Below are 12,923 nucleotides of genomic sequence, written 5' to 3'. Positions count from 1 at the left end.
GGGGTCACAGTGTATGGCACACCTCTTGGGGGCTGGACACAAGTATAAGAGGGACCTATCTAACAAATGTAATCAGTGTAACTTAATTCTTTATACCCCCAATGAATCCCAAAAAATAAAAAAAAAGAAGATAAAGATAATTAATTCTCAAAGATAATTTTTTTTGAGACAGAGTCTCACTCTATTACCCAGAATAGAGTGCCATGGCATCAGCCTAGCTCACAAAAACCTCGAATTCTTGGACTCAAGCCATCCCCCTGCCTCAGCCTTCTGAGTAGCTGGGACTACAGGCACCTGCCACTATCCCAGCTGTTTTTTCTATTTTTAGTAGAGATAAGGTCTCATTCTTGCTTAGGCTGGTCTCAAACTCCTGAGCTCAAGCAATCCACCCACCTTGGTCTCCCAGAGTCCTGGGATTGTAGGCGTCAGCTACCACGCTGGGCCTAGTTCATTAAAATTAAATTAAAAGTGCTGATCTTACTCCAATAAACTGATTCCATGACCCTGTGATGGGTTGTCATCAGAGGCTTGAAAAACACTACTCCTGAGGTCACTGGCATGTTCTCTGGAGTCATGGAGATCTGGAGTTGAGTTTCAGCTTTACCACATGATAATTCTGGTGGCCAGTGAATAGCTTCACTGCCCTGACTATAAAGTGGAGATAAGGGCCTGCACTGGTGTAGCTTGGTGGAAGATTGGATGAAATAACACAGGAAAGGCACTTGGCTTAGCATCTGGTTCCTGGTGAGCTCTGGAGTGATGGTGATCAAGGACATGATGAAGAGGATGGTGATGGCTTTCAATTTCCAACTCCAGCGTTCTGTCAACGTGCATAATCTTTCATGGAAACTCTTGTTTTTGCTGACAAGGCACACAAAAGTCAATATGAGGCACTTGTAAGAGGAACTGGCATTTGGGGAAGGACTATTGTGCACCCAGGAAAATGACTTCTAAAATAGGCAGGGTGCAGTGGCTCACTCCTATAATTCCAGCACTCCAGGAGGCTGAGGTGGGTGGACTGCTCGAGCTCTGGAGTTAAAACCAGCCTGAGCAAGAGAAAGACCTCATCTCTCAAGAAAAAAAAAAAAAAAAAAACTAGCTGGATATGGTGGCAGGTGCCTGTAGTCCCAGCTACTCTGGAGGCTGTGGCTAGGGGATCACTTGAGCCCAAGAGTTTGAGGTTGCTATGGGCTGTGACACCACGACACTCTACCCAGGTTGACAGAGTGAGTGAGAGTCTGTTTCAAAAAAACCCTACTGTATTATTAACTTATATTAATAATATTAATATTAACTTATATTCCTGTAAGGCAGTGTTTTTCAGCCTTTTTTATTTCACAGCACACTTGAACCTATAGTTAAGCTTCCGCGGCACACTTAAATTATTCTAACAACAACAACAAAAAAGACGATACTTACTGTGCTTTGAACACTTTTTGAAAATAATTTAAAGAATGATCTTTAAAAATTTTTGCAGGACACCTAAGATCCTCTCATGGCACACAGGTTGAAAGTCACTGCTCTGAGTGGACTGTCATTCTGCTTTTCCCTGTGCATTCTCATAGACGCTCAGAAGTCTTAAGCAGCCCGTGTCAAGACGCACAAGACACCAGGGGGGCATTTGAGACTGTCTAGGAAGACCTGGCTTCAGATCCTGGCTTCCTGTCTAGAGGAGTTGGTGACTGGACATTTCCTTTTCTTTCTTATTTATCAGTGTTATTTAGGGGAGCAGGTTACCTTTCTGGCTGTGTATTTCTTCATCTCTCAAGTGGGACTAATGGTATTTCACTGAGTAGGGCCATTGTGAGGATTAGAGGATAGGGTGGGAAACACCCAGGGCTTGCGTCTGACGTGCTGGTGGCACCTTACAGAGCCTCGCCTTCGGGAGCCCTCGGGAGCCCTCGGGAGCCCTCGGGAGCCTGTCGCTCTGCCCACACTGGCAAACACGCCTTCCTCTGGCCTGCCTGCTTTCTTCCCTCTGCCGGGACAGTGCCTCCCATCCGTTAGGCCGTTCCCTTACAGACCCATTTAATAATGATTTATATATTCTGTACGAGCTAGTTAATTTAGTTGGCAGTTTATCATATACTGCCTTCTGATCTTTCTTGCCTCGTCTTTTATTATTGTAATTACAGTATGATTAGTGAGCTTTGTGTGATTGATGTCTCATGCCCTCAGTTCACTCACTCGTCATTCCCTGAGGGCAGCAATCATGTCTTGCACATCCGTGACTCTGCCACTGTGCTCAGCACAGTTCCTTGTCATAACACGTGGGGTTTTTTAATTTTTAAATTTAAATTTTGGTAGAAACAAGGTCTCTTTGTGTTGGTCAGGCTGGTCCCGAATTCCTGGCTTCAAGCGAGCCTCCTGCCTTGGCCTCTCAAAGTGCTGGGATTACAAGTGCCAGCCACTGCACCTGGCAGATTATAGGTGTTTAATAAATATTTGTTGGCCGGACATGGTGGCTCACACCTGTAATCTTAGCTACTCCAGAGGCTGAGGCAGGAAGATTGCTTGAGCCCAGGAATTTGAGGTTGCTGTGAGCTAGGCTGAGGCCACGACCCTCTACCCAGGGCCACTCAGTCTCAATAAATAAATAAATAAATAAATAAATGTTTATTGGTACCCTGGGTGACTTGATCCAGAGACAACATACACCGCAGGACAAGAGTGTCTAGTGGTTAGCACTGTGAGAGTGACCCTTAATGGATGAAGGTAGGGTTGAGGAGTTTTGGGTTGGGAGGGCAGAATTTCTGTAGGTGGAGAAGAGGGGAGGACACATGGGTGTGCAGGGAGAGGTGTTAGGTGACAAGAGCCTTCATGGGCGCTAAAAAAAAAGATGCAGCTGCAAAAGAAACAGGGCAGGGCACTGCTGAGGTCAGCTCCAAAGACACGCACACAGAGGCCCTGTCCTCAGCCTCGCTGTCTTGGCAAGCTTGACCCATCTCCTGGGACCCTGCAGCTCTGAGCTAGTCAACTTTGGCTGTACAGGTGGAAAATTCTCTAAGTTTGTCTCTGAGTGAAAATGCCTTTATTACATCTTTTAAAGTTAGTGTCCTCTGGCCCAGGCGTGGTGGCTCATACCTGTACTCCCAGAACTCTGGGAGGCTGAGGCAGGAGGATTGCTTGAGCCCAGGAGTATGAGGTTGCTATGAGCTACAGTGAGACAGCACTCTACCTAGGGTGACAGAGTGACACTCTGTGTCAAAAAATAAAACAAATCAATAAAAAGGCCAGACGCTGTGGCTCACACCTGTAATCCCAGCACTCTGGGAGCCAGAGGCGGGTGGATCTCTTTAGCTCAGGAGTTCAAGAACAGCCTGAGCAAGAATGAGACGCCAGCTCTACTAAAAATAGAAAAACTAACCGGGCTTGGTGGTGGGGGCCTGTAGTCCTAGGTACTCAGGAGGGTGAGACAGGAGGATCACTGGAGCCCAGGAGTTTGAGGTTGCTGTGAGCACGCACAAGCACTCTACCCAGGGTGACAGAATGAGACTCTGTCGCTAAATAAATAAGTAAATAATAAAGTCCATATCCTCTGGATATAAAATTTTAAGATGGCAGTTATTTTCTTTTCAGTACATTAAAGATACCTTTCCATTGTTTCTGTTGAGTAGTCACTTTAAGGCTTAAGGGTTCTTTGGGTTTGTTTTTTTAAAGATGGTGAGTCTAGTTCCTTCCTGACCCACCCTTGACCCTCCCAGCAGTTCTGTGATCCCCACCCCGACTCCCGCCTTTTTTGTTCCCAGCTGCTGTACCATAGTGCGCTGAGATGAGTTTTATTTGCATTTGTCCATTTGGGGTTTGTGGTGATCCTTGAATCTGTGGTTGAAAGATTATTGGTCCTTGTCTCCTCAAATAGCGCCTCTCCCTCATCCACTCTTCCTCCTGTCTTTGCAGAACTCCAGATTACCCGTATTTTAGATTGTTTCCCAGGTGTTTTAGTTCTTTTTTTTTTATTTTTCCACCTTTTTTGTCTCTCATCGCTTCATTCTGGGAATTTATTTTCTCTTCTGGTTCCTTTACTAATTTTTTCAGTGGCGTCCAAATCACTGTAAAACCCATTCATTGCGTTCTTAATATTAATGACTTATCCCTCGCTTCTAAAATTTGTTTTATAGAAAAATATCTGTTCTTTAAAAATTAAAGAGAGATAAAGACTTTTCCTTGTGTGTGTGTGTGTGTGGGAATACCGAGAGAGTTTATTTAATCACTACATCTGCCGTAGAAGAAATACTAAAGGGAATATTGTTAAGTAGCAAAATAAAATCACATAAATGTAAAAAGGTTGCTGATAAAGGCAATTGTATGGATAAGTAGAAAATATTATAATGCCTTAACAGTTGTACATAAATCTTTTTAAATGCAGATATAGACGTTAAAAGACAAAGGTATAAAAATAAGTATATAACAATAAAAATGTTAGCATATACAATAAAAATAAATAAAATTTGTTTCATAAATGTTTAGTTTTCTGACAAAACGTTCCATAATGTCTTTTATTTTCTTTAACATATTAGGCATAGATTTTTTTAAAGATTGCATCTGTAAAAACAAAATAAAAAACTGTATCTAAAAACATTTGGTCTCCGTATACCCGTTATATCTGTGTAAGACGGGTATCTGTATCCCTGTGGGTCTCTTCCTATGGCCTTTTATTTCCCTTGGTTTTCTATTTTGTCATTTTTGATCTTCATATTCCTGGCTATATTGAGTGAATGCTGGTGATTGTATGTGAACAAGTCCAGAGCTATCCTGAACTCTAGGATAATGTTACTTTTCTCAAGATATAGGTATTTATTCTCATTTACTTCTGGCAGTTTCAGGTCATTTTAATTTGATCAGGGATTGAGATGATTCAAAGCTGAGTTTGAGTTTTTGATAATAAGTATTTTCATTTAGTTATGCACGTGTTACTTACAAAGCTTGGGGAGAGGGGTGGTTCCAGGAGTCTCTTCTCCTATCTGGGCCCTGATCTTCCGGTTTTGTTTTCTAGTCACCTGAATAGGTCGAAAAGTCTGCTCAGCTGCTGAGCTGCCCAGCCTCGTCTGCAGGGCCAGATGTCCAGCTTTCCTTCCTGGATTTCTTTTTCTCCCAGATGCTGCCCTCCTAAGGTTTTGCTACCTTGTTAGCTCTCTGGGGTTTTTTGGTTTTGTGTTTGTTTCTGTTTTTGAGATATTTCTCAATCTGTTGCTGGGTAGAGGGCCATGGCATCATCATAGCTCACAGCAACCCCCAACTCCTGAGCTCAAGCGATCCTACTGCCTCAGTCCCCTGAGTAGCTGGGACTACAGGCGCTTACCACCATGCCTGGCTAGTTTTTCTATTTTTAGTAGAGACAGGGTGTCATTCTTGCCCAGCTGTTCTCAAACTCCTGAGCTCAAGGCATCCACCCACCTCGACCTCTCAGAGTGCTGGGATTACAGGTGTGAGCCACTGCGCCCAGCCTCTCGGATGCCTTGTAATGGATTTACAAAAATAAATCTGTCCGCGTTTCTTAGTTACTCACCATGGAAGTTAGGTCTGAATTACCTATCATGCCATTACCGGCAACACCACCCACCTCTCAGCCAAGGAGTTTATTATGTTAAATCCAGTGGGCCCCTTAGAAGCCTCTAGAATAGGGAATTAACAGGATGAGGGTGATATTTTAGGAAGATGACCATGTCAGTGGTGTACAAGCCAGAGAGGAGCTGAGAAAGTATCGGTGTATAAAACAGTTACAAGACTCTGCTTTCTGAACCCTGAAGTCGGGTGAAAGCAGAGGGCAGGGATGAGGAGCCGGGTTCTCCATGTCAGACTCGCCTGGGTGAGAGTCTTAACTCCCTGCTTACTAACAGGCTGGCTTTTAGCAGTTCCCCCACCCTGTCCCCTCATCTGTAATAAAGGATGATAAAGTCCCTGCTCCCTGGGATTGTGAGATTTAGGTAACAAAACTCGTGCAAAATACTGGTTTGTTGGTTTATTTTTAAGAAGACAGGGTGTTTGTTGTCCAGGCTGGAGTACAGTGGCTATTCACAGCACAGGCCTGATCACAGCACATTACAGCCTTGAGCTCCTGGGCTGGAGAGGTCCTCCAGTCTCTGCCTCCTGAGTGGGTGGGACTAAAGGTACATGGCACTGCACCTGCCCAGGAAATCTTTAATGCCTGGCACATAGTACATGCTCAGTAAGTAGTCATTGCTGTTGCTATCCTAAGAACCAAACCTCAGTTATTTAGTTGAAAATTCAGTGTCACCTTTTTTTTTTGAGACAGAGAATCTCACTGTCTGTGACTCTCTGTCACTGACTCTACCCTGGGTAGAGTCCTGTGGCATCACAGCTCACAGCAACCTCAGTCTCTTGGGCTCAAGCCGCCCACGCAGCTGGGATTACAGGTACCCACCACCACACCGGGCTGTTTTTTCTGCCTTTAGTAGAGACAGGGTCTTGCTCTTGCTCAGGCTAGTCTCCAACTCCTGAGCTCAGGCAGTCCGCCTGCCTTTGTTTCCCAGAGTGCTGGTATTACAGGTGTGAGCTGCTGCACCCTGCCTTTCAACCTCATGTTAACAGCACTACTCAGGGGCAGGGCATTGTTGACTTTAGGGGTACCGTTCATATCATGTGCCTCAGTGACTCATGCTCAGTAGCTCACATGCCTTTATGTAACAGCCCCATACCAGTGATATTTTAAATATCCACCATGTGCTGAGCTGGTTTACAGCCAGATGCCATGATTTTGAAGCTGGTCCCGTCTCCAGGGTCTGATGCTAGGTGATTTTATTAATACAAAGTGCCTTTTGTCAGGCTTCTGGTGGGTGCTTCCATTCTTTTAACTTCCTTTGAAGTAGAGGTTCATATTCTGTTCATATTTTAGGTGTATAGAACCATAACATCTTAACCATTTTACTTTTAAAAACAACCCAGTGTACGAGAATAGCAGCTTACAAAAAGATAAATCAGATTATGAGCCTTTAAGTTACAAAAGGATTTGGACAATCACAGATAACCTCAGAGACGATCTTTTGAAATGTCTCATTTTTGTAGATGATCAAAATGTAGGCCGGAAAGATGGAAAGACTGGCCCAAGGACATGCATCAGCGATGGCAGTCAGGACTAGGACACACGTGTCCTGATTTCTGTGGATTTTGGTTCTCTTAGGCAAAAATAGCACCTGTGTGTCTACTCTACACGGTTACTGCCTTCTCCAGTGCTTTCAGATTTCACAGGGCCTGGGTGTTAATGCCCGGGGCAGACCTGCCTCTCAGAAGGCAGAGGAGAGGCTAGAAAATACATACTAAGTAAGCATCTTTTCTTTTCAATGCTCAGAGGCAGTTAACGCTGTCTGCCTGCCATCCTAGTCTTTTAATCTCCAGAAATAATATGTTTTCAGTGTCCCACTAAATGATCAGTTTCTGGGGCTCCACTCAATGTAACAGAATTCCTCTTTTGCCTTTTTTCACAGAAGTGGGGATGTATACTCACCCTTGTTGATAGTCATGAGAAATCTGTGCCAAACAGCAAACTATTTTATTTATTTAATTTATCTTTTTTTTTTTTTTTTTTGAGACAGAATCTCACTTACTCTGTTGTCCTGGGTAGAGTATCTTGGTGTCACAGCTCACAGCAACCTCAAACTCTGGGGCTCAAGTGATCCTCCTGCCTCAGCCTCCTGAGTAGCTAGGACTATAAGGTCCTACCACCATGCCCAGATAGTTCTGGTTTTGGTAGAGATAGGGTCTCTCCTCTTGTTTAGAGTGGTCTGGATCTCTTGAGGTCAGGCAGTCCACCTGCCTCAGCCTTGCAGAGTGCTAGGATTACAGGCGTGAGCCACCTCGGCTGGCCAGGAGGGTGCTTTGTTATTGAGTCCTCTCTGGATCTGTTTTGGTGGACAAAAGAAAGACCATCTTAGAAAGGAACCTGGAAGGAGGAGCAGGGGAGGCCTGATGGTGCTGGTGGAGGGTCAGTGGTCAGACCATGAAATGCTTTTCAAAGGGAAAGTGAGTCAGGAAAAAGAGATGATACCAGTGGGGACAGGGGCATTGGGGAAAAAGCAAAAGTGGAGCCCAAGCAGGATGCTGGCGTGCTCTGGAATAGACAGAGTGAAGTCGAGAGGGAAAGGCTCCCCGGTAAAGGACCTTAGGGGAGCCACTTTGATTCTCTTGGGCTTAAGCGATTCTCTTGCCTCAGCCTCCCCAGTAGCTGAGACTACAGGCGCCCACCACAATGCCTGGCATTTTTTGTTGCAGTTGTAATTGTTGTTTAGCTGGCCTAGGCTGGGTTTGAAACCCACTGCCGTTGGTGTATGTGCCTGGCGCTGTAACCACTGTGCTACGGGCACCCCCCTTTTCTTTTTTAGAGCAGGGCTATCCAGCCTTTTCCCCCCTCTGCTATACATTGGAAGAGGAGTTGTCTTGGCCCGTATGGTACAAACACCAATGAGCATAAAAAATAGTCTGCATAATTTTCAAAATATCCAACACTCCCAATAAGCCAAAAAAATCCACACAAAATCGGCAGGTGGCCACCAGGCCACAGGTTTGACACCCCCAGCTTTGGTGCTTTCAAGTGAAGGTATTGGGGGTTCCGAGTATTTATGTAATCCAGACACCCAAGAAAGGAACGGGGAGCATAACTCTGCCCAGTGGCTGCTTTGATCTACCCACCCTGGGCTCTTGGAAAGGTCATACCCAAAGGTGTTGTGACATGCTTGTCTTCTGAATGCCTGCTATTGGGGGCTGGGGGGGGGTCTGTAGTGAGCACAGCCAGGACAGAAGAGTAAGGTCACTGGGACTGGGAGGTGTCTGGGCCTTCCAGCTAGCTGGATGTGCACTGTGGGCCTCCTGTGTCCATAGGACCCTGTCAGCCGGGAGCTGGCTCCTGGATGGGCCATCTGGACCCCCCACATCCCTCCCCACCCCAGCTCCTTGGCCAAGCGGGAGAGGTGAGCAAGGGCAGGTGGGTCTAGGCCCCAGCTTGAGGGGTGGGGAGGTCCGCAGGGCAGACGCGGCCGCCAGTGTCTGCAGCACGGGTGCCTAATGTTGCATTTCTGTCTGCACAGGGCACCATGCCGGTGGAAAGGATGCGCATGAGGCCTTGGCTGGAGGAGCAGATCAACTCCAATACGATACCAGGGCTGAGGTGGCTTAACAAGGTGAGTGGTGACGCCCCTGTGGACCACCAGAAAATAAAATTATCCTGGGGTGTGTACAAACTAATGGTCATTCATTAGAAAAAACAGCCAACCAAAAATGCTCATATCAAAGAGTTTTATCATCTTCTTAGACTGAAGCCTCAGACTTGGGTAACCAGTGTCCTCTTCCCTTTGGGTATTTTGACAAATACCTATTTGTCAGGTATTTTGGGAACTCTTTATGGGAAGCTCCCTTTGGTATTTTTCTTCAGTGCTTCTTACCCTCTTCCTTCTCTGGGTTATTCCTTTCTTTCCCTCAGAGGGTGTGGAAACTCCAGGTACTTATTATATTGGAAATGAAGGGTAGGGAGCTCATTGCTTTTCTTTTCAGTGTTTCTTATTTAAAGGAAACTTGTTTTTGTCTTCTTATTCATTTTATTTTATTTTGTAGTATTTTGAGACAGAGGCTCACTGTCAGCCTGGATAGAGTGCCATGGCCTCAGCTTAGCTCACAGCAACCTCATACTCCTGGGCTCAAGCATTCCTCCTGCCTCAGCCTCCTGAGTAGCTGGTTGCAGGCACTGACCATCACACTCGGCTAGTTTTTCTATTTTAATAGACACGGGATGAGGCTCTTGAACTCCTGAGCTCAAGGGATCCTCCTGACTCAGCCTCCCAGAGGATTACAGGTGTGAGCCACTGCACCCTGTCAATTGTTTTCATCATGCCTGCTTTGAGGAGGCCCAAAGGAGAAATTTCTCTACTCCTGCCAGGAAGAATTATAATTCTTCTGATCAAAAGTTTTTTTCTTCTTCTCCACCTCTCCCTCCTTTTTCCTTTCCTTTTCCTTTTTTTTTTTTTTTTTTTTTTGAGAAAGAGTCTATGTTTCCCCTAGTAGAGTGCAGTGGCATCACAGCTCACAGCAACCTTAAACTCTTGCAATTTTCTTGCCTCAGCCTCCCTAGTAGCTGGGACTACAGGCGCCCACTACAATGCCTGGCATTTTTTGTTGCAGTTGTCATTGTTGTTTAGCTGGCCTGAGCTGGGTTTGAAACCCACTGCCCTCGGTGTATGTGCCTGGCGCCGTAACCAATGTGCTACGGGTGCCCCCCTTTTCTTTTTTAATCTTAAGAATACAGTGAATAATTTAGCTGGCCAGGCTTTATCTTTTTGTCAGGTGCATGAGCTGAGAGCCAGATTGCGGATTGTGTCTGCTTCTAATAAGACAACAGGGAGTTGCACCATTTTTTGTTATTGAGACAGTGTCACTCTATCACCCACATTGTAGTGCTGTGGCATCATTGTAACTCACAGCAACCTCTCCTGAATCAGCCTCTCGAGTAGCTGGGACTACAGGCCCCCGCCACCACACCCAGCTAGTTTTTTGTTTTTGTTTTTGTTTTTGTTTTTAGTAGAGACAGGGTCTGGTTCCTGCTCAGGCTGGTCTCAGTCTCCTGAGTTCAAAGGATCCTCTGGCCTCCACCTCCCAGAGTGCTGGGGTTACAGGCGTGAGCTACCACCATGCCCAGCCACTTCAGCCTATTGTTTTATTTTCTTTTTACTAATAGCACTTCGGGCTTAATGTTATTTTTTCCACTGTGGGCTTTATGCTGTCTTTTCAGAGGTCTCTCAAATCTTAGTACTTTTTGTTTCTTTTCCCGTCATCCATTTATTTTTCATTTAATGTTACTGATTTGAATGTATGTGCTATGAAGTCAATTGAAAGAACTTCAGTAATCCATATGCCTATTTCATGGAACTTGTCACGCAGCTTAAGGTCTTGTGGCAAACAGTGTATTTTCCTAGGCTTGCCATATCTGTAGTGTTTTAGATTTAGACATGTAATTATCCTCTTCTCAAGAACTAAACAGGAAAATAGGTAGCTTCTTTGCCCGCTTTGGTAGCAGGGACACCTATGGAGCTGTCAGGGAAGAGTTGAAGAGCCTTAGGATAATAATAAAAATAAATAATAATAACAAAAGGTAGCCAGGTGCGGTGGTTCATGCCTGTAATCCCAGCACTCTGGGAGGCCAAGGTGGGTGGATTTCCGGAGCTCACAGATTGGAGACCAGCCTGAGCCAGAATGAGACTCTGTCTCTAAAAATAGCTGGGTATTGTGGCAGGCACCTGTAGTCCCAACTACTTGGGGGCTGAGGCAAGAGAATCACCTAAGCCCAAGAGTTTGAGATTGCTGCGAGCTATGATACCATGGCACTCTATCCAGGGTGACAAACTGAGACCCTGTCCCCCCCCCAAAAAAAAAGAAAGAAAGAAAGAAAAGCTAACGTTCATTAAGTGCTTACTCTGTGCCAGGTAGTCCTCTGCACAGGTTACGTGCATTACTCACGTAATTACCATATGGAGTAGGTACGGTTATTATTTTCCTTTTTACAGATAAGGAAACTGAGGCACAGAGAGGTTAAGTGGGCTTCTGTTTTGAAGAACGAGATAACATTACCTGTTTTGATTTAGAGTGGGAGATGAAAGGATATGCTGGCTGATTCTGAAGAGAAGTAAGTTGTTCGTTTTTGCTTTTTCTTTTCTCTAAATGCATCCACCAATTTGGGGTGGCTTGACATAGGGAATAATGTGTAGTGTCATCGTGCCACCTATATTGTGGAGGTGCTTGGGTTGCTGCAGGTAGCTATCTGTAGTAGATGGAACTCTGGCCCCTAAGAAGGTGTGTCCCCAACCTGCCCCCTGGCACCTGTGGGTGTTATTTGGACAAAGGGTTTTTGCAGATGTGATTAAGGATCTCAAGATGAGATCATCCTGGATTATCTGTGAGGGATTTAAATCCGTTGCAAAGTGTCTTTATAGAGACAGGAGAGGAGAAGACGTACACTGAGAAGCCAGAAGCGGAGATTGGAGCATTATGGCCACAAGCCACAAGCCTAGGGGACTCTACCAGACACCAGAAGCAAAGGTTTCTCCCTCCAAGCCTTTGGAAGGAGCATGGCTCTGCTGACACCTTGATTTTGGATTTCTGGATAGAAACTAGATAGAATAAATTTCTGTTGCTGTAAACTGGCCAGTTCGTGTAATCCGTCACGACAGCCCTCAGAAACTAAGATACATACCTCTGAGGCTATTTCCTGACTGTCACTCTCTCTCGGGATGCTTTGTCTGCCATCCACTTTGCCCATGATTTTCTGGTGGAGGACCACAAGGCCAATGGGTTTCCCTTTGTGCCCCATTCTCTGACCTGCCCAGCTTCACTCACCTGGCTCTCGGCTTGAGAGTTCTCCTGAAGCAGAGAGAGGGAGTGGAGACCCCTCCGCCACCTCCCTGGGACCATCTGCTGGAGCTGGGCACAAGCCAGGCTGAGGAAGGAGAGTGTGCCCGTGGCTGCCAGCTCACACCGCCTCTCTGCACGCCGCTGGCTCAGAAGCCGTGGACGGCATCATGCCTAGAGCCCTCTCAGCAGGCGTCCCGCCGGGGCTTAGCCAAAGTGCACATGGGCAGCACTGTCACTGCAGGCCTCTTCATACCTGCACTCCCCCAGGGCACGCTTTTTCTAGGTTTCTGATAACTGAGGCTTGTTGCCATTCATCTGTCTGCGTAAATACTGAGCCAGAGAGGCTAATGCTACGTCTTCCCCATTCACAAGCATTGTAGAGATTCCCTGTCTGTATTTCAGGTAATTTGAGGTCATTCCAAAATGTCTTTGCCCACTGAAGACTGTTGTAACTCTTAGAAGAGACACTGTCCATGGCTTTGTGGCTCAGTCATGCCTTAGGTGTTGGCATCTGTGGCTGGCACTGGGGATGTCTGCTTCGTTCTGGACACTCAGTGACAGGTATAGTGCCC

At 45.8% G+C, this 12,923-nt stretch overlaps 1 protein-coding gene across 2 annotated transcripts in view; it reads left to right on the top strand.

The window, feature by feature from the left end:
* Positions 1 to 12,923, top strand: part of IRF2 (interferon regulatory factor 2) — a 93,727-nt gene that overhangs the window by 37,684 nt on the left and 43,120 nt on the right. Inside the window, exons 1-2 of one of the 2 annotated variants that reach the window (XM_012806987.2) lie at positions 9,110 to 9,134; positions 11,508 to 11,626. Coding sequence is in view for 1 of the 2 variants with exons in the window: in XM_003792787.2 (XP_003792835.1) it covers positions 9,048 to 9,134 (87 nt within the window). In the remaining variant the exon portion in view is untranslated. Of the gene's footprint in view, positions 1 to 9,041; positions 9,135 to 11,507; positions 11,627 to 12,923 lie in introns of those variants that run through there. The other variant, XM_003792787.2, reaches the window with a different exon arrangement.

The sequence above is a fragment of the Otolemur garnettii genome, unplaced genomic scaffold (genome assembly GCF_000181295.1).
Source record: "Otolemur garnettii isolate 467f Iridium unplaced genomic scaffold, OtoGar3 scaffold00061, whole genome shotgun sequence".
NCBI classification, from domain to species: Eukaryota; Metazoa; Chordata; class Mammalia; order Primates; family Galagidae; genus Otolemur; species Otolemur garnettii.
Note: the sequence above shows the minus strand (reverse complement) of the source record. Positions and strands in the feature narration are given on the sequence as shown.